This window comes from Psittacula echo (assembly GCF_963264785.1).
Source record: "Psittacula echo genome assembly, chromosome: 4".
In the NCBI taxonomy this organism is placed as follows: Eukaryota; Metazoa; Chordata; class Aves; order Psittaciformes; family Psittacidae; genus Psittacula; species Psittacula echo.
In genome coordinates, this window is record NC_137738.1 from 7251381 (window position 1) to 7278011 (window position 26631).

Genomic DNA, 26631 nt, shown 5'->3' on the forward strand with positions numbered 1-26631 from the left:
AATTTTGTAGGAGTCATACTTTGCAGTTTACTTTGAAAGAGAAGTCTCTTCCCAGAGAGTCCTGAGGCTGCACGCATAGGTGCTGAATGCTTCTTTTCAGGTTAGATTCAGTCTGGGGGAAGAAGCAGGAGTTTGGTCTGTTTGTTGCCACCTATGGTGTAAGGATGTGCTTCTTCACAGCCCCCACCTGCTTGTGAGGATGAGCACCTGGTAAGCAGTTGAGCTGAGATGTCTTTATCCCTTGTCTCTAACTCCTTTGCTCTCACATCAGCTTGCTGCAGAGGTAACCTGGGAGGAGATATTCTGGAGGAGATATCTCTGAGCAAACACTGCCTGCCACGTTGGACAGCGCAGGAAACCCAGCCCCTGCTGCTGTGATGGATGAGTGGCTGGTTCTTCCCCACAGAACCAGCTGCCTCTTGCCCCTGTGGCTGTGAGCCAGATTGCCAGGTCCCGCTTCCTTCTCCAGGCAGAGACAGCGAGCTCAGCCGCTCCTGCTGCCCGCGGGAGGGGAAGAGCAGTGCTCTGTGCCAACAACAGGCGGTCACCGCCACACGGGAGTGCGAGCAGCTCTGTGTGGGTCCTGCCTAACAGGACCCTTCCTGCTGTGCTCCTCTGCCAGCTCTGTCAGCACAGAAACACAGGGCACCTTCTTATGAAATGTAAAAAACAGGAAAAAAAGGTCAAACTGGCAAATTTGTCCTCTTCCCTGTTGGACTTGTGCTGCAGGCTTTAGAGCATCCTTTTCCCAACTGGCTCACACTATATCATAGAATCCCAGACTGGTTCGGCCTAGAAGGGACCTTAAAGCTCATCCAGTTATGGGACACCTTCCACTAGAGCAGGTTGCTCCAAGCCCCTGTGTCCAACCTGGCCTTGAACACTGCCCACAGCTTCTCTGGGCACCCTGTGCCAGGGCCTCAGCACCCTCACAGGGAAGAATTTCTTCCTAATGTCTCATCTTAATCTCCCCTCTGTCAGGTTAAAGCCATTCCCCCTTGTCCTGTCCCTACAGGCCCTTGTCAAAAGCCCCTCTCCATGTTTCTTTTTGGACCCTTTAAGCACTGGGAGCTGCTCTAAGGTCTCTCCTTAAGGAGCCTTCTCTCCTCCAGGCTGAACCAGCCCAGCTCTCTCAGCCTGTCTCCAGAGCAGAGGTGCTCCAGCCCTCTCAGCATCTTCATGGCCTGCTTTGGACTCGCTCCAGCAGCTCCATGTCCCTCTTAAACGCTGGAGCCTCACACCTCGAGCTCCTCGGGAATTACAAGGGTGCTTCTTGCCCGCCCTTGCCAGCAGCGCTGTGTGCGGTGGGACTCACCGCTCTGCACCGGGAGGAAGGGCAGTGCTGCGGGAGCGGGGCTCGCACCGCAGGGTGGTTCACAGGGGCTGTGGGGCGCTGCTCTCAGCCGGCAGCGCATGGCGAACCCGCGTCAGCCCCGGGACTACAGCTCCCGGCCTGCCCCGCGACCAACAGCCGCTCCCGTCCTGCCCCGCGCGTCTGCCCGCCGCCATTTGAACGCAGCGATGGTGGCCAAGGGGCAGGAGACGTCTGAGGAATGGCGCTCGTACCTCGTCTGCACCCGCGCCGCCACCTTCCGCAACTGGCCGTTCACTGAGGGCTGCTCCTGCACACCCGAGCGGGTGAGCCCGGCGGGGGCGCGGAGCGGGGCGCGGCAGGGCAGCGGGGTGCGGCGGTGGGGGCTGATGGCTCTTCCCGCCCTGCCTCTGCTCGCAGATGGCGGCGGCAGGTTTCGTGCACTGCCCCAGCGAGAACAGCCCCGACGTGGTGCAGTGCTTCTTCTGCTTCAAGGAGCTGGAGGGGTGGGAGCCCGACGATGACCCGTTGTGAGTGCTGCGGGTGTCCCCGTCTCCTTCGCCTGCGGGGTAGAACCTGGCCCGCGAGGTGCCTGTCGGGGGGGGGAATGGTGGCGTGTGCCCTGTTGTGAGCTGCTGGCCCTTTGGGTTTCCTGGTTTTCTCTTTGCTTCTTTCAGCGAGGAGCACAAAAAGCACTCTCCGCGCTGCGCCTTCATCTCCCTTCAGAAAGATCTGTCTAAGCTGACGCTGCAGGAGTTCTTGAAGCTGGATAGAGAACGAGTGAAGAACGCAACTGTATGTACATATCGGCACTGTGATGTTGTCCACACCCCCTGATGCTGGAAAAGTCATTTACAAGTTTATAGTCGTGTCATCTTTTCCCTGGCCTCTTGGTTCCTTGCCTCAGTGTTTCCTGCCTGGTTCTGTTGCTTTTCTCAGTTCTCAGGCTTTGCCTCATGGGGGATGTAGAATCCCAGACTGGTTTGGGTTGGAAGGGACCTTAAAGCTCATCCAGTTCCAAGCCCCCTGCCACAGGCAGGGACACCTTCCACTAGACCAGGTTGCTCCAAGCCCCTGTGTCCAACCTGGCCTTGAACACTGCCAGGGATGGGGCAGCCACAGCTTCTCTGGGCACCCTGTGCCAGGGCCTCAGCACCCTCACAGGGAAGAATTTCTTCCTAATGTCTCATCTCAGTCTCCCCTCTGTCAGGTTAAAGCCATTCCCCTTTGTCCTGTCCTTACAGGCCCTTGTCAAAAGCCCGTCTCCAGATTTCTTGTCAGCCCGTTTAGGCAGTGGAAGCTGCTCTAAGGTCTTCCCAGAGCCTTCTCTTCTGAGGGCTGAATCAGCCCAGCTCTCTCAGCCTGTCTTCAGAGCTGCTCCTGCCCTTGGGGCATTCTTGTCTTCTGGACAAGGCTTTAGCATAGCCTGCTTTCCCATCAAAGCTGAACGATGCCAAATTTAGTGGTGGACAGTAATGTTGTTGTTTCTATTCTCTGCAGAAAAAGGGAATTTCTCGGAAGGTGAATGATGTTCAAGATGAAGCCAAGATCGTGCGTCAGGCGATAATGAGTTTGGCTTCCTAAGCTCCTGTGGCTTCTCACTCATGGGTAACACCTGTCTGATGTGTGCTCTGGCACTGCTGCTCTGATCGATGGCTGTTTCTCGGACTGTTTTCAGAATGGCCATCCCTGTCAGGAGCAGACTTGAGGATCTGATGTGCTGCATACATCATATTTCTTTTTAATGCAGGGGTTCTCCTGTCCTTCCTGTTAAGGATTACTACTTTGTTGATTTATTTCTTTCTATTTTTTAAACTCAGCTGTTTCTACTTTAGAGATCCAAAACCTTGTGTTTCTTGCAAGGGTTAGAAGGCACTTCCATTTTTATCCTGAAAATACCAGTGCTTTCAGATACATTTGGCAATAAAGAGAGGAGGGAGTTTTAAAAGTCCTTTGGGGGTTTGGGATTGTGGCTAATAATGGCTATCATGCCAAATCTTAGTGTGCCTGGTATCCTTGTAAACCTCTCTTTGTAGCTGTTTCTGACTCATGCTGATGCATTTAGAAATAAAAGTTGAAGGTAAAAGAGCAAAGTGATTTTTACTCGGTTTTCTGGTGGACAGTTAGTGCAATGTGATGAGCTGCACTAAATGCACTGTGAAGTTCAAATTGAGAAACAAGCTAATGGAGAGTACAGCTTGCAGTGCTACTCATCTGTCTTGTAGAACCTTTAAGCACTGGAAGCTGCTCTAAGGTCTCCGTGGAGCCTTCTCCAGGCTGAACAAGCCCAGCTCTGTCAGCCTGTCTCCAGAGCAGAGGTGTTCCAGCCACCTATTGCTCAAGTGGATTGTCAGATCTCCTTATAATGACCTTGTGTGTTGGAAGGTTTGGGTTGGTGCTGCTTCTTGCACAAGTTTGGAAAGAAATCTTGCAGAACAGAGCACAGTTGGTGAAGAATTGTGCTGTGAACTGCTGGGGAGGAATAGGAAGGATCCTGTAGAAAATACATGGCTGTTAGAAGGCCTGAGTTGTTTGTACAGGGCTGGTAAGTCTGTAGAGAGAACAGGACATGTGCTAAGGTGCTCCCATTGTTGAAGAGCCTCCAGCTCAGTCTTGGGAGGGGGGGGAGTCAATCACACACTGACATGACCAGTGTTTCTGGGTTTCACGGATTTGTCCACTGTTCCTTGTCTAAGCTTACTTGTGAACAATGAAATCACTTCATTATTTCCAGCTGTAACAGCCAAATCATATGCCGATTGCCCTTCTGCATTCTTCTTCTTTATGCTTGCATTGCAGCTGTTAATAAAGCAGATTGGTTTTAGCTACTTCAGTTCATCCCAGCTGTTCTGGTTCAGCTGTAGCAGTTGCTTTTCTCCTTTCTAGTAGCTGGTGCAGTGCTGTGTTTTGGCTTTAGTCTGGGAACAGTGCTGATAACACCAATGTTTTTAGGTTTTGCTAAGTAATGCTTAGTCCGATCAAGGACTCTTTCAGTCTCATGCCAATGAGGAGGGGCACAGGAAGCAGGAGGAAGCAGAGACAGGACACCTGACCCGAACTAGCCAAAGGGGTATTCCATACCACAGTACGTCATGCATGTGTTTATTCTGTTCTTTTCCTTTTCCCTTTTTAGTTTTATATTCCCTCCCCTTGTTATTTCCCTTGTAATTATTATTATTGGTGGTAGTAGTAGTAGTTTTGTATTATACCTTAAGTTACTGGACTGTTCTGGACTCTGTTATCTTAACCCATGGGATTTACTTTCTTTGAATTTTCTTCCCTGTCCCTCCAGGAAGGGGGTGGTGGTTGGCAAAGAAAAGAGGGAAAGTGAGGGAGTGGCTGCGTGGTTCTGAGTTACCAGCTGGGCTTAAATTGTGACAATAAGGTACTGGAGTTAGTTAATGAACATGCAGTACTGCATCAACAGCAGCATGGCCAGCAGGTCGAGGGAAGGGATTCTCCCCCTCTTCTCTGCTCTGGTGAGACCCCTTCTGCAATCCTGTGTCCAGCTCTGAGGGCAACAACAGAAGAGGGACATGCAGCTTATGGAGTGAGTCCAGAGAGGCCATGGAGATGCTCAGGTTGCCCAGAGAAGCTGTGGCTGACCCATCCCTGGCAGTGCTCAAGGCCAGGCTGGATGGGGCTTGGAGCAACCTGGTCCAGTGGAAGGTGTCCCTGCCTGTGGCAGGGGGTTGAAACCTGGATGAGCTTTAAGGGCCCTTCTAACCCATTCTATGACTCAATACTAAATGTTGATGCAGGGTACGTTCAGAATTCCTGGATGTCTCTTCTTGCAGGGACATAACTGTGAGAGATGACTGCTGGGCCTTGGGCAGGCTCTGGCTGTTCAGCATTCCCAGGGAGGTCTCTGCAAGCAGACTGGGGGGTACCCTGCAGCCGAGCTAGAGGGTCAGCCTCAGCACCTACTTGTAAGAGAACTTGGATGTGCTCCTCTCCTTCTGATCCAAGCAGAACTGCCTCGTGAAGAGCAGTGTTGTTATGCCTGCACAGGTGCAAGAGCAATGTACTTATTACCTAGGGAAGCTGTGCTGGTACATGGAAAGTGGTCTAGCAAATTAAACTAAAAAAGTGAATAGGAGGATATAGAATATGTTAATCATAATGATTTAGGTTATTTTGGTAGGCTTTAGTGTGGTTTATTGCATTAAGTTGAAGTGGATTGGGCAAGGATAGAATAGAACAGCAGCTTTCCTAACAGAAATTATGAGCAATCTTTAAAGCTGACAGCTGCAAGGCCTGTTAATGCTATTTTCTTTGCTCATTTGCAGGTTGTTATTTTCAGATTTGGCGTTGAAAGGAGCTACAGATGTGTGGAGGAGGGGTGAGAGGTTAATCCTCTCTAAAATTGGAGCACAAGTGCTTTTTTTGGGAACACTTCCAAAGACTAGAATGAGTGTTGGCTTATGGTCCTGACTGCTAGTTGATGTCGGCACCTTTCTGCACCAGAAGGGAGATGGCTTCCGCATGCTTGTTAAGGACAGCAATGGTGAGAGCAGGTTGGTCCTCGTTGCTGGTGCAGTTTGGGTCGGCCCCCTAGCACACACAGGAGAGGGAAGGTGAGCTGTTAAAAGCCATTAAGTTTCTTCAGCTTCCATCTTGCTTTAATCATAGAATCCCAGACTGGTTTGGGTTGGAAGGGACCTTAAAGCTCATCCAGTTCCAACCCCTGCCACGGGCAGGTGCACCTCCCACTAGAGCGGGTTGCTCCAAGCTCCGTCCAACCTGGCCTTTAATGTTATGCCAGTTGAAGTTGGCAAATGGACTTTTATGCTCAGGACAGAGAAATATTCAAATTATGTGGTATTGTTTTTTCGTGTTTCTTCTGAAGGTATTTCTGGTCTCCTAGCTCAAAGCCAGAGCAACTGTATATAATAAGTGCGTCAAACTAGATCCTGCGGTCAGGAGGCACCTTACCATACAGCAAAGAGGTACATGTTTGCTTGCTTTTGCTATACAGAGGGCTTGACCCTAAACTATAAAATTAATTAATCTTTCGTTCTGTATGCCCTTGAGTTGATGAGGAGGATGCCTTACACACTGTCCAAGTAGGAATTTGGAGAAATCATATACAAATGTAAAATAGGCTGTTTCTTCTCTAAAATGCTCTTTTAATCTGAAGACAGTTGTATTGCAAGGATGTTGCTTCCTACACATAAAGTTGAAGTTGTTAACCAGGCTAATATTCATACAGTAAATTGCCGAAGAGTTGGAAAAGGTAACTGCAGCATGCAGTGACTTACTTCACTAGGTAATTGTTGTACCAAGGGGATTCTTCCTTTCCCATTTGGACCCAGTTCGTCCAGTAGTTGTCTGGACTCTGGCTGTGGAAACACAGAAAACAGCCAGCAGTATTTCACACAATGAAAATACAACGAGGTGGGCCCCGCTCTGCGTTTGAGTAGAGGTGGAAAATGCACACAATGGCATGAATGCAGTGCAGCTTATCCTCAGTAATACTTATCCATGTCCTTTCTTTGGGAATGTCTTTCCAAATCTGAGGAAGTGCTGGGTAACCCAGGCTAGCATCTCACTGTTGAGGGCTTGATTCAGCAAACGTATCTGCAAATGATCAGCTTTACATCAAGGCAGCTCTCAGAGCTGCACAAAGATCTGATCACCATAGTAAATGTAACTTGGGCACAAGTTCTTTGGTACAGGATTAAAGTATGAGGCTTTCAGAACTTGTGAAAGTATTTTATTTAAAAAATGAGTGTTTTGCCTCACAGAAGTTCATTCACTAAATCCTAAACCAGCGAACAACCAACAAAACCTAAAAGCTTTTCCTTGTATTTCTTCCCAGCCTTCCACCTCATTCTTCTCCCCTTTTGAAAGCCCAGTCACTTGAGCAAGCATTTATATCTCTGTACTCACACCACAAAGCTCTATAACTTCCTCCATCTGTTGAGCTGGCAAACTGATCCAAGCTTAGATTAAAGTACATTTCCCTTTTGAAATGTTCCATGCCATTGCTGACGTAGTAGGCAGTACTTCCAAGATATTTGGTCTCTAGTGGAAGTAAAGCCTTGCTTCTTGCAATAAACTAGCCCTCCGTTGTGGTGACATCTAGCTTGATGAGAAATCTGAGCTGACTTCAAAGCTTGTTGATTAGATCATCTTCTGCCTAGTTCACAGTCAATCTGCACAGTAGTTCCAGCACAGCCAAGGGTATGTCCTATGGAGTCAAGCTAAGTAGTACGGTCAAGGGAAGGCAATAATGCCTCCATTTGGTGTTGCTTCTGAGAAAAGCCTGTAACAAAATCGATCTACAACGGTCTTCAGGTGTAATGCTGTGTCACTAAATCAGAATGGGTCCAAAAAAAAGTGTGCCAATGTAATTAAGCTTCTAGTAGGAAAAAAGTTATTTCCAGTTCTATAATAATTGTCAGTTACCAATGTTCAGGTTTTATATTAAGTTGGACTTTTGTCCACTTCCCCCACCCCCCAGTCAGTGTTAAAATCTTTGTGTTTTTACCCTTGGCTGCCCTCCATGTTAGCGCTGCTCTATAGGGAGGTTTTCCTGTACTGGGAGAAGATACGTACTGGGAGATTATCATCTTTTTCTGTAAGTGTTCTTGACTTCGTTCTCTTTATTTTGCCTCTTGAATGGAAAAGATCATGATCATCTTTGCCTACCAAAAAGGGAAACAAGTATTAGTTCAAAGCCAAGTCAGTATCCTAACAAGAACTTGGGGGAGAGATCTGGAAATAATTTATCCACAAAAATATTTAATTTTGTGTTGAAATCAGAGCAATATTTATCAGTTTTCTACAAGAGAAAGTGATGAAATATCTGTTGCAGATCAGACTGGTTTTAACAAAAGGTTTACACTTAAGGAGTCATAAAAACTTGCTATTTTGAAATGAAGATTCAATGAGATGCAGAGTTTGAGGAGGTTTAGTCTTTCTTTTCTTTTTTCTTTAACTGGTTGCAGTTATTCAACAGGCCTGACTTGGAGTCATGAATTGTTTTGACCAAATACCTTATGATTTTTCAGTGCTGTCTGGCTCCCAAATACTCAAGAACAAGACCAGTGGACCTAGAGTAGACCTGTTCATCCGTTATTTTAAAGAGACATAATCTACCAACATGCAGGAGGGTTGGTAAGGAAATTAGGCAGCATGTATGGACCCTCTGAGCTGGTGCTACCAGGGTGTCTGGAGTCCCAGTCGTTATTGACACTCCCCAAAACCCCAGCTCCTAGTGCCCTGGCTGCCTCTTGCAAATTCTTAGACTGGAAGCACAAAGTGGATGAAACTTCCATGTGAACTGAAGTGTGTCAAATGTCACCATAGGAATTTCTGAATTCTAATCCTGACTTCACAGCTAGTTGATTGAATGAAAGCTTAAGTCTAATATGAGATGACGAAACCACTGAGCCCTTAATGACACTAACAGAAATGCAAGTTAAGCTTCTCTGAAAACTAGGTCTAGAATGAATATATTTCATCATTTCGTAAGTTTTCCAAATGTGCCAAAGCTGAAGTCCCTGGCACAGCTCAAAAGCAGAGATAATACTGACATTCCTGGCAGTGCTCAAGGCCAGGTTTGACAGGGCTTGGAGCAACCTGGTCTAGTGGAAGGTGTCCCTGCCCATGGCAGGGGTTGGAACTGGATGAGCTTTAAGGTCCCTTCAACCCAAACCAGTCTGAGATTCTGTTAGTTATGACTCCTACTGTAAAAGAATATGCAAAGCATCAAAAGCTTTATCACTATAACAAAATCACTGCTATAAGCTGTGACTGCATTTACTAGCCTCTTCAGCTGTCTTTCAGGGAGGAAGCATTTCTATGAGTTTTTGACAGGGTCCATACATTGCTTAAATCTCAACTCAGCCATTTTGAGACTTAAAGATCAACTTAAGTAGGCTCAGAATGTGCCAATGTATTAGTTTGGATGTCTCAATATCTGACCTTCAAAAAGCTACTTCTGTGTTCTTGACTACTTACTATATTTAACAGAAATGTTACTGTAAAAGTTGGTTGGAGAAACACTCTAAGACTCAATTTGGAGTTTTAGAAACCAGGCATTCTTTATTGCAGAGCTGTGAGCACACATGAATAGTTTCACAAAGGTGAGCATGCCCGTTACTTGCTGACAGCGGCTCTATATTTAGCATATTCATAGCTTTCCCAGGAACTAATTATAATATTTACATCCTAATTAGACATGCCCTTTCATGCTGAGTGGGGGTGTCTGGTGGTCGCTGATAGTCTTCCTCACTGTATTTACTGAATGACCTCAGTGCTTGCACATGCTTGCAAGGTCCTAGTGCTGAATTAGCACTGGTATGTCCTTGCTTCTGTTCTGTTCCAGTCTCACTCCACGCTGGGTGCCACTCTGCTATCTCAAAGGCTAGCATCCTTGGTCTTATTTATTGTCTCCTTAGTTGTTATCAGTCCTGTGATTTTTCCTTCCCCCGTCAGCCGAACGTGCTTTTTTCTCTCTGTGTTAGCAAGTTAGAACAGTTTGCTGCATTCTACTGTGTTAAAAACACACGCTATTGTTAGTTTAAACCTACAAATTAAGCCTACATAAAGATGGGGGGGGGAGGAACCAAACTCACCCAAACTAGTCTGACTGCCATCCTGTCCATCTCTGACTTCTGTTGCAGCAGTCAGGTAATGATTGCTGAACTTCACTGGCTTATTAGTATGAATAGTCTGTAAAATTATCAAATGGAAGTAGTTAGTAAGGTTATCACCTAAGGCTGTTATAAAACAAAACAGTGGTGTGGCAGGTGAAAAAATATATAGGCTTTTAATATCAGTGTCAAATTAGCACAAGACAAATTGTTGCATGTAATTGAACCCTGTTTTGAGGCAAAATAATGTAGCATTTTTTCTAAACCTTGTGGTAGTATTTGGTTTGATTTAGAAAAACAAGGTGACACAACTTCACCTAATGAAATGAAGATTCTCATCCAAATGGACGTGTTCTACCCCTTGAGAGATCTGATTAACTCGTAACTTGTGAAATGATGTGATATACCATTTCAGGCACCACATAGCAAGGTAAGCTTGTTCAGATTCTATACAAGAAATACAATCTGAATTTTGGATCTTTCAAATGGAGGATTCTCATCTTTGAAAAGCTGGGAATAAATATCTGGGTGGGTTTTAGAACATGGTAATTCTGGAGCTAGGGATTTCAAGTGTTTGATACAGTTAACAGGAACTCTGGTAAATGTTATCTCCAAACTACTGAAAATTACTGAGCTTGTTCTTTAAGAACACAATTTGCACACTGAAGACAAGGAGCATCTAAGCTCAAGGTGCTAGGATCATCAAACAACATCAGCTGTAAATCAGAATGTTAATATTAATAATAGCAAACTAATGAAATGCAAGGTGATAGCAACATAACCACGAAGCCTGGTTTAATCAGATAAAGGTACCTGTTCAGCCATTAGAAAGATACCTTTCTCTGAAGTGATAAGTTAATACCCTCTCAACAAAAGAATTTATGGTTTAGACCTGAATTTAAAATATACAGGTGTTACACTCACTGGTCTAGTAACAGCTTTAGACCAGCTGCCTAACAATGGGCCTCACCCCCCCCAAACTAACCTTGTTAATAGCAAGAGCATAATTCAGTGTAATAGTGACTTCATAGTCATCCTCACAGATGGTAGCAGAATTAATCTAGAGGAAAAGAGCCACCATTAGTACCTAATACAAACAGCACACAGAAACAGTTTTAGGAATAAGCCTTGCTTATGATGTTTGTTTATTATGGAGCCAATACACAAAATCCCACATGTGGCCTTTGCCTACTTGTGATATTGTACCATCACTTCCCATCTCACTGAGGAAGGGGCAGGTGATATTTTGAGTAACTGGAAATATCAAAATGACTGACATGCCAAATGAATCCAAAAGATGTAATAATGCTATGCTTCATGCAAGCTCAGTCATTCTCCACCCAGGTTTTGCATCTGCGTGACAGGCTGTGTTGCTCTTAGGACTCCCTGCTCCAGGAGAACTGGTTGCTGCTTTAGTTGTAGCAGCCTGTAGAGGAACTGTAGTCTGTAGAGTCTGCAGTAAAACTTGCATAACTTTCTATATGCTGTAAGTGGAATTCTCTATTTCTATAAGTGGGTCCAGAGAAGGGCAATGGAGCTGGTGAAGGGTCTGGGCACGAGTCTGATAAGGAATGGCTGAGGGAACTGGGGGTGTTTAGTCTGGAGAAGAGAAGGCTCAGTGAGGACCTCATCACTCTCTACAACTACCCCAAAGGAGGATGGAGCCAGGAGGTGGCTGGGCTATGCTCCCAAGGAACACAACAAGAGGAAACTGCCTCAAGCTGCACCAGGGGAGGTTTAGACTGGATATTGGGAACAATTCCTTCCCCAAAGGGCAGTCAGGCATTGGAACAGGCTGCCCAGGGCAGTGGTGGAGTCACCGTTCCTGGAAGTGTTCACAAACCGTGTAGATGAGGCCCTCAGTGACATGGGTTAGTGGTGGCCTTGGCAGTGCTGGGGAATGGTTGGACTGGATGATCTTGAAAGTCTTTTCCCACCCAGGTGATTCTATGATTCTTTGATTTTTATATCAGTTCACTGAGACAGTACCTCTAGCAAGAAGACTATTGGAAGTTATACAAAAATGAGTGCATGGTGGATGATAAAGTAGTGAAATGAAGCTGATGAGGTTTATATTGCAGCACGTGGACCTTTTTGATATAAGGTTGATTATGTTTCTAATTCACATGAAAATCAAAACCAGCATTAAACCCACAAAGCTGGCATCTACTTTGAATCACTTCTGTTCCTTTTTCTGCTACATTTGTGCTAGCACTAATGGCCTATTTTTCCTTCTAGAGCTATTTTTAGCCTGGGTCAGTCCCTGATCCAGTCCACAGGACATTGCCCCATGTGCTGGCAGCACCTAGGAATTAGCATGAGGGGATTCAATTCCTTAACCCAGCAGGGCTGCCAAAGCAAGCAATACAGTGCTGCACTGAACAGCAAGGATAATTGAGCACAGAAATGGACTGCCTGGGCAGTTGTGAAATTCCATTGTTGGTTTGAAAAGCTTCAAGGCAAACATCTGTCAGGAACTGTTTAGGCAGAGTTGATCCTCCCTCAGGACAGGGACCAATAATCTCTCAGTCATCCCAGCCCTATCTTCTAGGACTACAATCTCTAGTTTCCACCTTCTTGGTATCACCCCTTTAATCATTTTTATGCAGTTTAGTGACATCCTGAAGACTACATCTCCAGTAAGAAAAACAATACCCTGTTCCTGTAAGACTGGTATCCTTTACACTAGAAGTAGACTGTATAGCCAAAGAGAATTGCTGCTATCTGCTGGTATTATCCAGCCCTGAGCAGAGGCAAGCATATCATCTAAATGCCATTTCTAGCAGAGCTTATTAAACCGACGAACTAGTGATCTCTTTTTCTTGATTGCTTGCTGTGGGATACTGTAAAAGCACCTGAGTAAGGAATTTCTCGCTTCCATCACTTCTCATACAGCTTTGAGGTGAAAGAAGAGAAACTGCCGTTGGAAAGAAAGCAGGAAAAAAACCTTCAATAAAAGACTGAGCAGAAACTGGAAAACAAAACAAGACAAATTACACAAACATGTCAAGGTCTAAAGAAAAGGGAGACATTTATTTTTGCAGCATTTATGTAGCAGCCACAGCAATCTTTTCATGACACTCCATAGGAAGATATTACAAGCTCCTTCCTACCTTTCCCATTCGAGGTTCTCCAATCAGTGCTCTGAAGCCAAGATTGTTCTGAGCATAGCTTCTAAGGTGAGCACAGACGTGATCCAGCTGTTTTCTCCAGTAACCTGATCAGAGAGAGTTAAGCAGGAGAAAAAAATCCTGAAATTATACTTAACATTTCTTCTTATTCAATATATGATTTAAAAGAGCATATTTCCACTGAGACAAAAAAAATAGATTTGGATTTTTCTTTAGGAAATTCATCTAATCAAGAAAATGAGAAGCAAGCTATACCCTAAAAAAGGTTAAATACTGTCTTGTCCGTAGGTTATAATTAATTCTTAGGGTAGCTCTATTCATAACAAAACTGTGCCTTGGAATTGTTATTGGGAATCAAAACTGGCCGTGCATGAAGGGAAATCTCACACTATTCCACAAGATTAAAAACCAAACAAATCTCCATATTACAACTAAACAGTTGTGTGTTGTTGAACTGATTTGTAGTTGGTTTGAGATCACTGACAGGTAACAATAAGACAAATCTGAAAACTGCAGACAGAAACTTACCCTCTACAGCATTCTGATCTGTGTAAATTATTCCCCAGATAAATGCCTTTTAAGTATATCATAAAATCACAGACTGGTTTGGGTTGGAAGGGACCTTAAAAACTGAAAACTGAAGTTGAAATCTTGCCAGGATAGTAAAACGAAAATCTCTAAAAATTGAAAACTTTTTAATGACAGCAAAGTGATTCCACAAAGAACTGACCAAACCAGGGACTGAAACAAAATTGTCTGCAGTACTGATACAGGAGCCTGTGCATGGACAGGCTCTATAGTGAGTGATGTAGGTGTACCTTTGCAGGGTCGGAAGATGGGGCCTACAAGAGCCCTCAAGGTTTCTACCAACCCTGGGTTTTGTAATCCTTTTTAAGAATCCCTTTCTCTAGTTTACTTTCCTTTGCTTCCAAAACTTCCATAATTTATTCCACAACAGGACCCCAAACAAGTTCTTCACATACAAAAGCCTCATCATATTTTTTAAGAGCTGTGATCTATTGCTATTGTAGCTGTTGATGGAGATCAGTGGCTGAATTCTAAGGCACTACATTTACAAGTGACTGGTGGGAAGACAGACTTGTAAAGATGTAAATCAGTGTCCTACTGATGGCACATTCCATGATGATAAAATCTTCCAGAAAAAAGCAAGGTCATACATTGCATCTGTGTATAGAACACATAAAATCAAAACTCCTAACCTTTTCCAGGACTAATAGCTGTCAGGAGAGGCTTATGATCACTCATCTTTTCCAGTTTTTCTTTTTGTGAAATCAGCTCAAGCTCCTTCTTTTCCAACAGTTTGCTTGACGGGTAAAAAAGTCCAATGGTTTGAGTTCCTTTATCTTCTTTTTCTTTTAGTTCTGCCCTTGATTTGGGCAAGGAAATAGGAAGAGGCTGCCAGGCAACTTGAGCTTGAAATCGTTTAGGCTGTGTGGGGAGTGGAGGGGAAGGAAAAGTGTAAGTAACATAATTAGATAGATTGAAATGGCTTACAAGCAAAAATTGCATAGAACAGTATACAAAATTGTCTGGGAATGAAAAAGCTAGCAGGAAGGATCATTAACAGTTCCTGATTTTAATTACCAGTCTGTAACAATGATGCAACTCGACACAAATATTCAAGCAAAAGCAACTCTCCACCATTGCCAGCAGTATGTATGCTTTTGCAGGACAAAAGGTGGCCTTGGCTAAGTATCGTGTTCTTTCTCAAAGCAGAGTTTTAAAAACAGTGTTACATGTGCATGAAAGAATATCCTGTATTAGCAGGACACAAATAATTTACAGGTAATAAGATAAAAATACTTAAAGAGCTAAGACTTTTGAAAAGCTGATTGTTTCTCACTTTGCTATTTAGAATAAGGCTGGATTAAGGCCTTTGCCTAAGGCTACTATTTGGCAGAAAGCAGTTCTCAGTAGAAACATCCTCGTTTTTGCCCTCAGCATGCTCATAGGCCACAGCCTTGTCTCAAAGAGGCAATGAATGGGGTTGTGCTGATCTCCACCTGCAGTGGACTAGGCTTTTAGCTGTCTTCAAACCTGGCTTTGTAATACTGTGTGTCTTACCTCAGAAACCCCCAGTGAGTCCCCAGCATCCATGAGACTGCTGTTGGGAGAACCCACCCTTGATGGGGGCTCTATGTAAACACCACAGGACCCACAGAAGCGAGCGTACGGATGATTGCTTGTACCACACTTGAAACAAGAAAAGTAGGATGGAGGAGGTCCAGGCTGGAAAGTTCAACGAAACACTTGTCACTACAGAAACATCTGATGCGTGGTTCAGGAATGATAAAAGCAGTGGTGTGAATTAAAAGGAAGTAAAGTAGCACTATCAAAAGCTATTAGGTAAGTAATATTAACCAGGATAACAGGTTGCTAACACACTGATAGATGCAAGACACCAACTTTTCAGATATCTCAGCATTATGCTATGGAGGCAAACATTTTTCAGACAGATCTACCACTATGGTATGTTATTTAAACTTAAAAAAATACCAATTTTATTTGGCAAAGTCCTGTAATTACTAGTTTGGTGCACTGATAATGAATACTGACTGCTATTCTTTCCAGTTCAATTCTACCACCACCTCCCTGGAGTGACCACAGTACAGTAGAGGACCACTGATTATGTAGGCAAAGCTGAGTGTTTCAAGTTTAATGCAGACTCAGCTCATAGAGAAAAAGAGTAGCTATGGGAGAACTTGCATTAGGTCAGTCTATACATTGACCTTTGGTGGATCAGTTACTTTGGCATAACATACAGCTATTGCCTCTCAGGTCAGCTGATGCTTATTGATCCATGGTAATTTGTTTACATACCTAAACCCTTCAGTCACCTACTGATGTGGGGTCAGGATGTCATCTAAGCCTTTCATTTTTCTTTACTTAATCCTATGTGCTTGAAGTACTTTGATAGTAAAAAGCTGTATACCAACTGACAGAGTTTTGCAAAGAGAAGTTTGGAAATGCTGCAGGTCACGGATGAGTAGAAAGAGATTTGTCAGCACAAAGACAGATAGCACGTGCCTTGGCTCCGCACCAGTCACAGAAACGGGCATCACTTTGGTTAACACGATGGCATTTTGAGCATGAAACTGTCTTGCTTTGCTGGCTGTGGTAAGGTGGGGGGGTGTCTCCGAACATGGGCTAATTAAAACAAAACAAGAATTAGAGAGAAATTAAAGCCAAATAAGAGGGAAAGCAAGCTACTTTGATAACATTAAGTAACATTCAGCCTAAAAGAATTATCTCATAGAAGCACCACAGAATCCCAGACTGGTTTGGGTTGGAAGGGACCTTAAAGCTCGTCCAGTTCCAACCCCCTGCCATGGGCAGGGACACCTTCCACCAGAGCAGGCTGCTCAACTGACAATAAGCATCAGATCGACTTGGCTTTGACCTGTAGTTTTTCATTTGCTTTTCATTAAAAACCCACAGTAAAACATGGCATTAATTAATTTTAAAATATTTTTAGTAGAACAAAGGCAAAAGAAAAAAATCCTTATCAGTCAGTGTCCTTTTACACTGAGTGTTTACTAATATGGCCCCAAGTAGACTCAGCATTAAGATGGAGGTTTCCCTGTTGATAAACACAACACACAACCCAAAACACAACAGGTGTTTTTCTTTGCACCTTTCTTTGTAGTAGTATGGCAGGGAGAGTGTGTTCAGACAATGAGTTTTCTCTCACTTTGATATTTGCTACCTAAGGTTGGTTTGGGTTTTTCATTTTGCACTTTTTTACCTCGTACAAGTTATATATTCCCTAGCTTCTACAGTTAACTTACATGGGTATGCAAAAGAAAGCAGATTTTTCAGCTGAAACTTCTAGAGGTTGATTATAGAACCTAGTTATGACAAAGAGGTCTTAAAAATGGTTTGTTAGGTTTTGCCTCAGGGCTTATGCTGTTTATTTTCTCTGCAAATCAGGAACATGGATAAGGAACAGAGCCCAGGAAAATTATTCTGATTGCAGACACCACAACGGCAAACAAGCAAACGGGCAATAGCCCTATTTTCATCTGTGGCCTCAACTGCAATTTGTTGCGATTTTGGGGTTCACTTGGAAGATAATATTTACAGGAGCACAAGTCTAAATATGCTGTAAATCTAAATTATTTAATAGCCATTAATAGTAATATCAGAATAGTTACTAATTATTAATTATTCAGGAATTACTATTGGTTATTGCTAATTAACCATTATTAGTAGTAAAATTTCTGATTACTATTAATAATTCTTTGTAAGCATTTAACTTTCTCCCTGAGGTACTATAGGTCTCACCATTCAAGGCATATGCCTAACTACATATGCAGCTACATCTTTATATCTACAACCAGTGAAGCACTAAGCATATGCTTATTTTAGGTAAGTACAACTTCCTACTGAAATTCACTGTGAAATAACACATCAGTGGTTGTACAAGAGACCTTTGCCTCTAGCTACTGACAGTTTAACAACTCAGGATGTTTGTGTTATAATCAGAGGATTTTTAACTTGCAGGTACATTTATGTTTAGCTGGACATTTGTGATGGAGCATCTGTGGGACCGCTGAGTTTGTATATCCCAAGGGGGAGGGAATCTCTGTTTTTGAAACATAGGGACACAGGGATATGGCTTCAGTTTTCCAAAGAAAAAGAATGTTGTGCTTTGGTTTGATTGAGCCTAGTGTGATTGATGGAAGAAGCCTTACCATCTGTATTTCAGGCAGCCTGCTTTCACAAGTCACACAGTGCTTATGGTGAAGAGGATTTCCTGTGCCACACGCCTGGCAAATTACTTTGCCCTTTTAAATAGAGAAAGAATACATTTTACTCAGTATTTGACTTGATCGTACAAAGTGCTGTGGTTATTCAGCCCTGCAGGGATAAGAGATCCTTAAAGTCTGTGTGTGGGCTTCAGGATTTAGTTAGGCGATATTGCCTGCTTATCACACATCTATGACTCCTGATGACGATTTAAACTATAGTACAGTTCCCTCAGGAGACCCACCATCAATACCTCTAGATCTTTGCATGTACTAGTTTACTTAGTCACTGCATTCGCATAACCAGAAAGTCCAGTATCTGCAAGGAAAATCATTATTACTATCCCCCTGAGGGTGCCCTAGCACAGCCACTATTAACAGCAAGTTTCCAGCAGAGCTGAGAATAATGAATATCCTATTTTGATTGCTGCCACCAAACAGTTCAGGTCTGCCTTTGTACCTACATCAAGGCTGCCATAAAACATCATATTTGGGGCAATGTCTATAATCTACCAATTGTGGACATACAGTATCAGTTCACTCCTCCTCACACCCTTTTCCGTGACCGGAGGGGTTGGGGAGGGCCCCTGCGTGCATCCACATACTCTTGGGTAGGGAGTATTTTGTAGGGCACATTGTGTCTATTTAAGACCACCAGTGCTTTTGGATCACTAAGACTGAGCTTGAACATTTTGGGCATCTGCCCACTGCCGCAGTCCTGCCAGTGCACCTGTGCTAAGCACTTACAGTCAAATAAGGTAAGTAGAGTAATGAGGACATATTTAATAAACTTAAAATGCTTAGTAATACTAAGGCCAGAAATTATAGAATCATGGAATATCTCTTTCCTGAACACAAATGCACGTGTTCCTGTCATTCACACTGCTACATCATGTGCTCTTCAATATGCCTTCCTGAGCTTATGTGGTTTACCTTTAATGATTATTTCTATTCAAGGTGGTTTTAATCCTACTAATTCTTAAATCTGTCATAATGAAATTATACAAAACCAAGCTGGCACAAAATAGTTGTAATGAAGTCATCTGTTAGAAAAACGCATGCCAGGAGGTAAACTGCTATTTTGTTAGAGTTATTCTTAATTACCTTTACGCAGATGTTGGTTTGGGGCTGCAGCTGTGGAGCTATCGGTGACTCACATACAATGCAAGAGGGTGTATTCATTGGCACAAGATGTCTGCATTCAAGACATGGCGCCATCTGAAGAAAAAGCCACATCATAGCATGTCATAAGGGTTATCGTGAGATTTTCAGTTTTTTCCTGGTTAGAGTTTACATCAGCAGCAAAGTCACTGGAATCATAGCAACTGACAGCCACAAATGCTGATACTGATCCTTAAAGATAAAAGGCTATTGAGAAAATATGAAGACAACTGGAAAGAGTGAATTACTGACAACTAAAATGTGCCAGAAAGATACTAAGTTAATTTTCAATAGAATTAAATAGCCACTATAAAATGTAGTAGTTGAAATCATCCTAATTATGAACCTAATCTAAAGAGGTGGTGAATATTCTCAGTCATCACTTGAAACTACAGCATTGCTCCAGACATTTTTCTGATGATATAGGAAAAAAAAATTACACCACTGACTTGTTAGATCAAGTTATTATCTCTTGGGAAGAGCTTAGAGAAGACAGTTACAGGCATCACTAAAAACTTGGTGTTCTTACATATATGCCCACACATGCCACCATGTAAGGTTTCAGGCGTATTAGATGGGTCTCCTACAGCTATGACATAAGCACTAGTTAGCACTGGAATAGGATACACATGTAGGTCCTGAAGATGCAGTGGTGGTTCTTGCAGGATGAGAGGAACCTGAATTTGGTAATGTTTCCTGACACTGGCAAATAAAACACAGTTTACTTTTTCATTGTTTCACTTATTAAAATATATGGCACTTGAAGGAATTTATGGCTAATTTTGCCCATCGTTTAAGAATTACATTGGATCCAGTGATAAAGGTATTGGACAAAATCATAAAATCACAGACTAGTTTGGGTTGGAAGTGATCTTAAAGCTCATTCAGTTCCAACCCCCTGCCACAGGCAGGGACACCTTCCACTAGAGCAGGTTGCTCCAAGCCCTGTCTAGCCTGGCCTTGGACACTGCCAGGGATGGGGCAGCCACAGCTTCTCCGGGCACCCTGTGCCAGGGCCTTACCACCCTCACAGGGAAGAATTTCTTCCTGACGTCTCATTTCAATCTCCCCTCTGTCAGGTTAAAGCCATTCCCCCTTGTCCTGTCCCTACAGGCCCTTGTCAAAAGCCCCTCTCCAGATTTCTTTTTGGCCCCTTTAGGCATTGGAAACTGCTCTAAGGTGTCTGCAGAGCCTTCTCTTCTCCAGGCTTAACAAGCTCAGCTCTCTTGGCTTATCTCAAGAGCAGGGGTGCTCCAGCCCTTGGAGCATCTTTGTGATCTCCTCTGGACTTGCTCCAATAGCTCCATATCCCTCTTAGGTTAGGACCATGAAGGAATGACTAATGGATTTGCCAGCATTGCATGTGTAATTTGCTTAAGAATTTGTTTTCTCCAAAGATAATTTGTTGATTGTTATGATGTTTTGCTGACCTGTGATCCTTCAGGGGGTGGAAAGCAACGTACTGGCAGAGGTGGGATAGGACATCCACATTCCTGACAGAAGTGAGCCAAGGGGTCAGACAGGCGTGGTGCAGAACAGCATGCACATCTGAAAATAAGAACAAACTGACTGAGCTTGTTTTGGTATTGTACTGCTGCATAACAATGAATAATCTGGAACTTGCTGTGACAGGACTTAGGCCACTGATTTCTCAGTTGCGGTTTCCAGGCTGTGGTGTCCATCAGACTATGCCCCAGCATCCATGACATGAGGTTCTGAACTATAAACAGCTTTGCAAGGTAGAAAGCTCTCTGGCTGCTATGGAGGTAAAGTCTCCTGACATACAATCTGTATCACACCTCACTGCTGCACCATGGGGAGCCACTGATGCAGATCATAGAACCCTTTTGATACTGACAAGTGCTTAAGTTCTGTGAGACTACTCCCATGAGCAGTTTTTACCTACAGCAGTGAGGGCTGTACTCCAATTTGAAAAGACAGCTTTTCCTCTGATTCTACAGGTGCTAATAATATTCTTTTAAAGGCTGATAAGATGATAACTGTCTATGGTGAAGTGTAAATAAAACTATATGCAAGAGAAAGAATTTTCAAAGCCCTACCTAGATCATGTTAGCCAATTATGAGCCAGAGTTTGTCTTTGCTTTCCTCATTTTCACAGAGCCTCACAGCATTATCAACTCAGTTGCAAAAGGCAATTACTCAGTTACTTTCCAAGGACAAACGTTACCAGAAGTCACTTACTTGAGGAAATCTGTCTCCCTCTGGATCCTTGACAGCTGTGTGCTTGCTAAGCTTTTCCTGCTAGTCGCTGCAGGAGAACTAGCAAACTGAAATAAAAGTTATTCTTTAGGCTGCATAAGCAAATATTTGCAAAATGTGTATAAGAGTAGAAAATCAGCTAAAGATGTTATTTGAGGCAAACTGCACTGAAATGCATTGCTTTAAGGAATATCTACTACCTTTGATTTCCCGTTAGCTGCATTAAAGATCCACAGCTTCTTCCAATAAAAATAAATCACTATTTACTTCCAAGACACCTTTACTGAATATTAAATATGAACCTGCCAACATGTAGCAATAAGTATTTGCTAATTGCAGATTTAGTAATGAATTACGAAAAAATTAGTAGGAATCTAAGTATTGTTAATTTGTTTTGCCTGGTTTTGTCCTTACTGATAATTATTTTGCTTTGGGCCTTCCTATTCTAGCATGTCATTACCAGCAAATTTAAATGAGTACTGTATAATATAGCCCAAAGCATTAATTTCTGAGAGATTATATGAGTATGATCACACCTCTTCATATCTGTATTGTTTTGGAGCTCAGTTCTGATGACAGCCTTTTACAGTTTTCCTCAACACCTACTTGCTTACCTGTAATGACTCTATAGGTGGTGCTGAGACTGATTCCTCGCTGTACTCTGCTGTTTCCGAATGGCTGGCAAGGAGCTGTGGTCCTTGCAGGGACCTGTGAGTAGTCTTTCTTTCTGCTTCCAAGTCTAAAATTACAATAGTGTTATTCCACTATCATTAACTTCATGCAGTTAACATATATCTTAACATGAATATTACATGCCCTTGTTGTTTTAAATTAAAATAGCTAAGCATATTTAAAAATGTATTTGGCATCCAGATTTTGGGTTCAAATAAACTGCATGGAATTACGCAATATTAATCTAGAAGAAACCTCATTCCTCTCTGAAAGAGCTTACTTTTGTATTTTTCTCTATTTACAGTTTACTTCCTGTCTGCTCAAAAAGGAAGCCCATCTCCTAAGAGAAATTAGTGACTAAACATTAATACAACTCCCTGCTCTTAAACAGTCCCATTGCTGTTATCATGGAACAGGCTTTATTTATAAAGAAAATCTGGGTCAAGCTTTCATTTCTGCTTTGTGTATTTATTTTGGAATCTTACTGCAAGCAACTCTCAATAAAAAAAAACTCTACAAAGGATTTGCAATCCCATCAATTTAGCAGCATTTTCTGGCACAGAGGGAAATACTGACTGGGCCTTATCATGTTGCTGAGAAATGAATGACATTTAAATATGGTTTTAGGAGGTAACGTGAAACATATGGAAGGTAATCTTTGTTCTCTATTTGCAGCATTGAGCAATCTAAATTGGAATTCCCAGAGGATGTTCTGTCTTCTGAGATGGTTTTAAAATTACCCACATTTTACCAGTGATACAAGAGGAAAACATTACACTATTTTCAGCTAAAACAGAAGCCTGTTTCAGCTTTATGAAGCAATACTACACCTTGAAAATCTTTGGGTGCTTCAATCCAGGCAGGCTTGATTTCCACATTGACTCCATTCTTCTTCGGTTTTGTAATGAATACACCACCTTTCTTCTCCTAAAAAGTAATTCCATTTGAATTCTAAACGAAATTTTTGGTTTTGCTCTAATCCGCTCTTGCTATATTTACTTGTTATGATTTTCAAAGTACACAGTTAAGGTATTTATTCTGATGCAAGCATTAGAAAAGCTTAAATTCTAAGTTTATTTTTAAAATATTTGACCCGAACTGGTCATAAAAGACCAGCGACAAGAAAAAGAAACAAAAAACTAACGTGTCCTCTTGAAATTTAAATATTACAAAAAGGACCAATGCAGCAAAGATGGGCAAAGAGAGGAAATAAAATGTATTAAAAGTATAGGCAGTCAAGGTTTAATCTCGAAATTGTATCATACATATAACATCTTATATTCACACAAAGGGTTACAACTTCTGAAACTTACCTGAGTGGTGATATCTTTTAGGAGATTCTTGTCATCCTCTTCAACAGAGGAAAGGGTATTTGGTTGTTTGTACTCTACCAGAAAGACCTTTGTTACAACTGTACTCTTCCTGCAGTCCCTGAAAATCAATTTTCACAAAGCTATAGACATCTCACAAATCCATGTGCAGCAATGAGTGAATCACTGATGGACATGGCTCATTTGCTGGAACAGCCCTTCCAAGCTTGCAAGTCACAGTTGGTAAGTATAATCCTGGGCAACACTCTCAGGAACTGCTCCTTTGTTTTGTTTTGATTTAAGTTTAGAACATACACAATAAGAAGTTACCAATAAAACATAGAGATACTTTAAGCCCTTTAAATCTTTTACACATAAAACTCTGGATATTCTTGTGTCTGCTTTCTGGAGTGATAGTGTTTGCCACTGTTGCGGAAAATAGAGGAGAGCAAGACTTTTTTCCCCTTTCATAATACCTGCCATGACAGCACAAGGGGGAATGGCTTTAACCTGATGGAAGACAGTTGAGACATTAGGAAGAAGTTCTTCCCTGTGAGGGTGCTGAGGCCCTGGCACAGGGTGCCCAGAGAAGCTGTAGCTGCCCCATCCCAGGCAGTGCTCAAGGCCAGTTTGGAGAGGGCTTGGAGCAACCTGGTCTGGTGAAAGGGGGCTGGAACTGGATGAGCTTTAAGGTCCCTTCCAACCCAAACCATTCCATGATTCTATGATAATCCAACTGCACAAACACCTAATGTATAAAGTGAATGAGAAAGTGAAGTCAGTGCAACCCATGCAAATCACTTTGATTGCAGACTGGCTGGGGAAAGGGGCATTTGTGAGGTATGGAATGCTTTAAACAACACAAGTCAAGGCCATGACTAGGATGTCTGTCCCTTGCCAAAATACAACTAAAATAAACCAGGACACGTACTTTGTAACTGCAAGTGCTTTGACCATTATTTTCCCAGCTGGTAACATGATAGGACCCTTATATTTAAAAGTGTTATGCTCTCCACAGCCAGGTTTTCTAAAGAGTTCTGGCTTACTTCCATCTAAAGTGTAATAAATAGAGACCTCAGGTGTATCTGAAAGACACAGAGAAAGTAATTAGTCAAACTATATTCAACCTGTGAAAAACAAACTCTACACTTCAAAGTACTCGCTTCTGGGCTTGATTTTTCTCACACAACAAAATAAACAAGGTCCATAAATGTCTGAATGTTGGGGACCAAAACTTTTTATCCCATGGAAAATGAGTTACTCAACAAATATTTCTCTTCACAAAGTAGCTGTGCTATGGCTTTGCATGAAAATATTGCAACAACTTGTCTGTTCTAATGACAGAAAATGTATTTGCTCACATGGCAAAAGGTGGCATTTAAAAATTGTAAGGAAAACCTTTGGGGTGAGCCTGGCATGTGATACTTTCACACACTCTTTTTGCAGTCAAAGCAAAATGCAACAGCTTAAGAGCCTGATCTTGGAAGCAATTAAGACTGCTAACGTATATGAAATAACTCATATGTTAATAATAGTTTGAATGCATAAAATTAAGTTTATTTGGTGTATCAAAACATATTGGTTAATTTTGTAAGTTCCTTAATGAAATGCTCCTTCATAAAAATAATCCTTAAATGCAAACAAAAATATAGAGGCTAAAAGTTTCAAATGAACGCATAAGAAATGTTTTTACCTAGAGTCAGAGCTTTTATTCATACCTGATTTTATTTCTACAAGAGTATTTGTGTCTATTTCTTGTTTAGCCTTCCCTGGAAGAGGGATTCGAAGTGGTATGACCTGAGGAACTGAGACAGAGCCAGCCGTCATTTTTCTCCACAGTGATCTTTGAGAAGAAAAACAATAAGGCAGACAATAATTTTTCTAAACAGAAGAATCCTTTGAGAGATACTTTGAATGTGATTCCTGTCTTCATTTGTTTCTTTTAAAAGAGAGAACAATGAATTAATTAAACTATTATTTCTTATTAATACTTACATGATCTTCACATCAAAAAGGAGCGAGGTCCTGATGACCATCCTAATTCTAATTTATTCTCCTGTTTCAGAACTGTGAACAAAGCTTGAGATGAGCACTGTTGCATTCATTTCACTTTAACCTTCCTTGTCCAAGCCTGTTTTTTATGTATTCCAGTGAAACAGCTTTATCATCATACATCAACGGTACATGGTGGGACTGAGTAACAGGGAAGTATCTCCACCCTAATGGCAAATTGGAGCCAGCCTCTTGTTTCATTGCAGCCATCTGAATATATACAAGATGTCTTGAAAAGGGCTAAAGCAAGACAGCTACTGCTTAAGCTTATCTCAGCTATTGTGTGCACTAAGAATATACCCATAAAACAGGTGCCAAACGTGATTTATCATAATTTACATAGTCATTATCATGTCACACAATTCAAGAATGAAAAATTGCATTTGGATATGATAACATTTTACAATACAGAAAGATGTACTCTAGATCTTGGGAACTGATACTTAGGGCCAAGAAACATGTCTACACTAGAAGCATTTTGTTCTGTAACCGACACTTTAATCCGCCAGAAACATCTCTTACACTACCCATCAATGCAGACAGTAATGATTCAGCACGGGAGGAGTTTGTCAGTCCATGCTCTGACTGGGGCTATGCTGAGGTAAGCCACAGTGCTGCCCATGGGTGCCCATCTCCTTGGCTGGCTTGCCTGAAACAGTGGTTAAGGACTGTGGCAGTTCTCAGTTAAACTTTCTTGAGCTGCATGCAGTAGCAGGGGAGACACGATGGGTTTTCACCTGATGCAAAGAGGCAGAGAGTATCTTTCCTCAAGGACCCCCCCTGCTCTTGGGACACCTGGACCAAAAGCACAGGACCTTGTTTCAGCCTTCTGGGAGCCCACTACTGGTGGGACACAATCGTCCTGCTGCCATCCCCAGCATGCCCAGCCCCGGCCCTGGCCTGGGCTCCATCCCTGCCTGCCGGGTCCGGCCCCCCTTCCAGCCCACCCCACCTTACCCCACTCCGTCCCTGCTGTACAGCGTCTGGCCACCCCACTCGATCCTGTCCTACAGCCCTGACCACCCCACTTGATCCCATAAAATCAGAATAGTTAGGGTTGGAAAGGACCTTAAGATCTTCTAGTTCCAACCCCCTTTCCACAGGCAGGGACACCTCACACTAAACCATGTCACCCAAGGCTCTGTCCAACCTGGCCTTGAACACCGCCAGGGATGGAGCATTCACAACTTCCTTGGGCAACCCATTCCAGTGCCTCACCACCCTCTCAGTAAAGAATTTCTTCCTTATATCCAATCTAAACTTCCCCTGTTTTACGTTTTAACCCGTTACCCCTTGTTCTATCACTACAGTCCCTAATGAAGAGTCCCTCCCCAGCATCTTTATAGCTCCCCTTCAGATACTGGAAGGCTGCTATGAGGTCTCCGTGCAGCCTTCTTTTCT

At 42.8% G+C, this 26631-nt stretch overlaps 2 protein-coding genes across 2 annotated transcripts; one reads left to right on the top strand and one right to left on the bottom strand.

Moving 5' to 3' along the window:
- Window positions 1-1413: 1413 nt before the first annotated feature.
- LOC308219698 (baculoviral IAP repeat-containing protein 5-like) lies at window positions 1414-2896 on the top strand (the record flags this gene model as incomplete). The annotated part of the gene is made up of 4 exons (XM_080615003.1): window positions 1414-1638; window positions 1733-1842; window positions 1990-2107; window positions 2813-2896. The coding sequence occupies 4 exons, from the start codon at window positions 1414-1416 to the stop codon at window positions 2894-2896; spliced, it is 537 nt and encodes a 178-aa protein (XP_080471129.1).
- A 1049-nt stretch (window positions 2897-3945) lies between these two features.
- DZANK1 (double zinc ribbon and ankyrin repeat domains 1) lies at window positions 3946-25005 on the bottom strand (the record flags this gene model as incomplete). The annotated part of the gene is given in 21 exon segments (XM_080615004.1): window positions 3946-4110; window positions 5240-5315; window positions 5739-5749; window positions 5753-5866; window positions 6574-6654; window positions 7874-7962; window positions 9898-9994; window positions 10901-10975; window positions 13029-13132; window positions 14267-14495; window positions 15132-15296; window positions 16095-16214; window positions 17762-17854; window positions 18920-19033; window positions 20407-20524; window positions 21179-21264; window positions 21811-21935; window positions 22699-22795; window positions 23182-23299; window positions 24110-24263; window positions 24897-25005. Coding segments are annotated over 21 exon segments (2340 nt in total).
- Between the last annotated feature and the right edge of the window lie 1626 nt (window positions 25006-26631).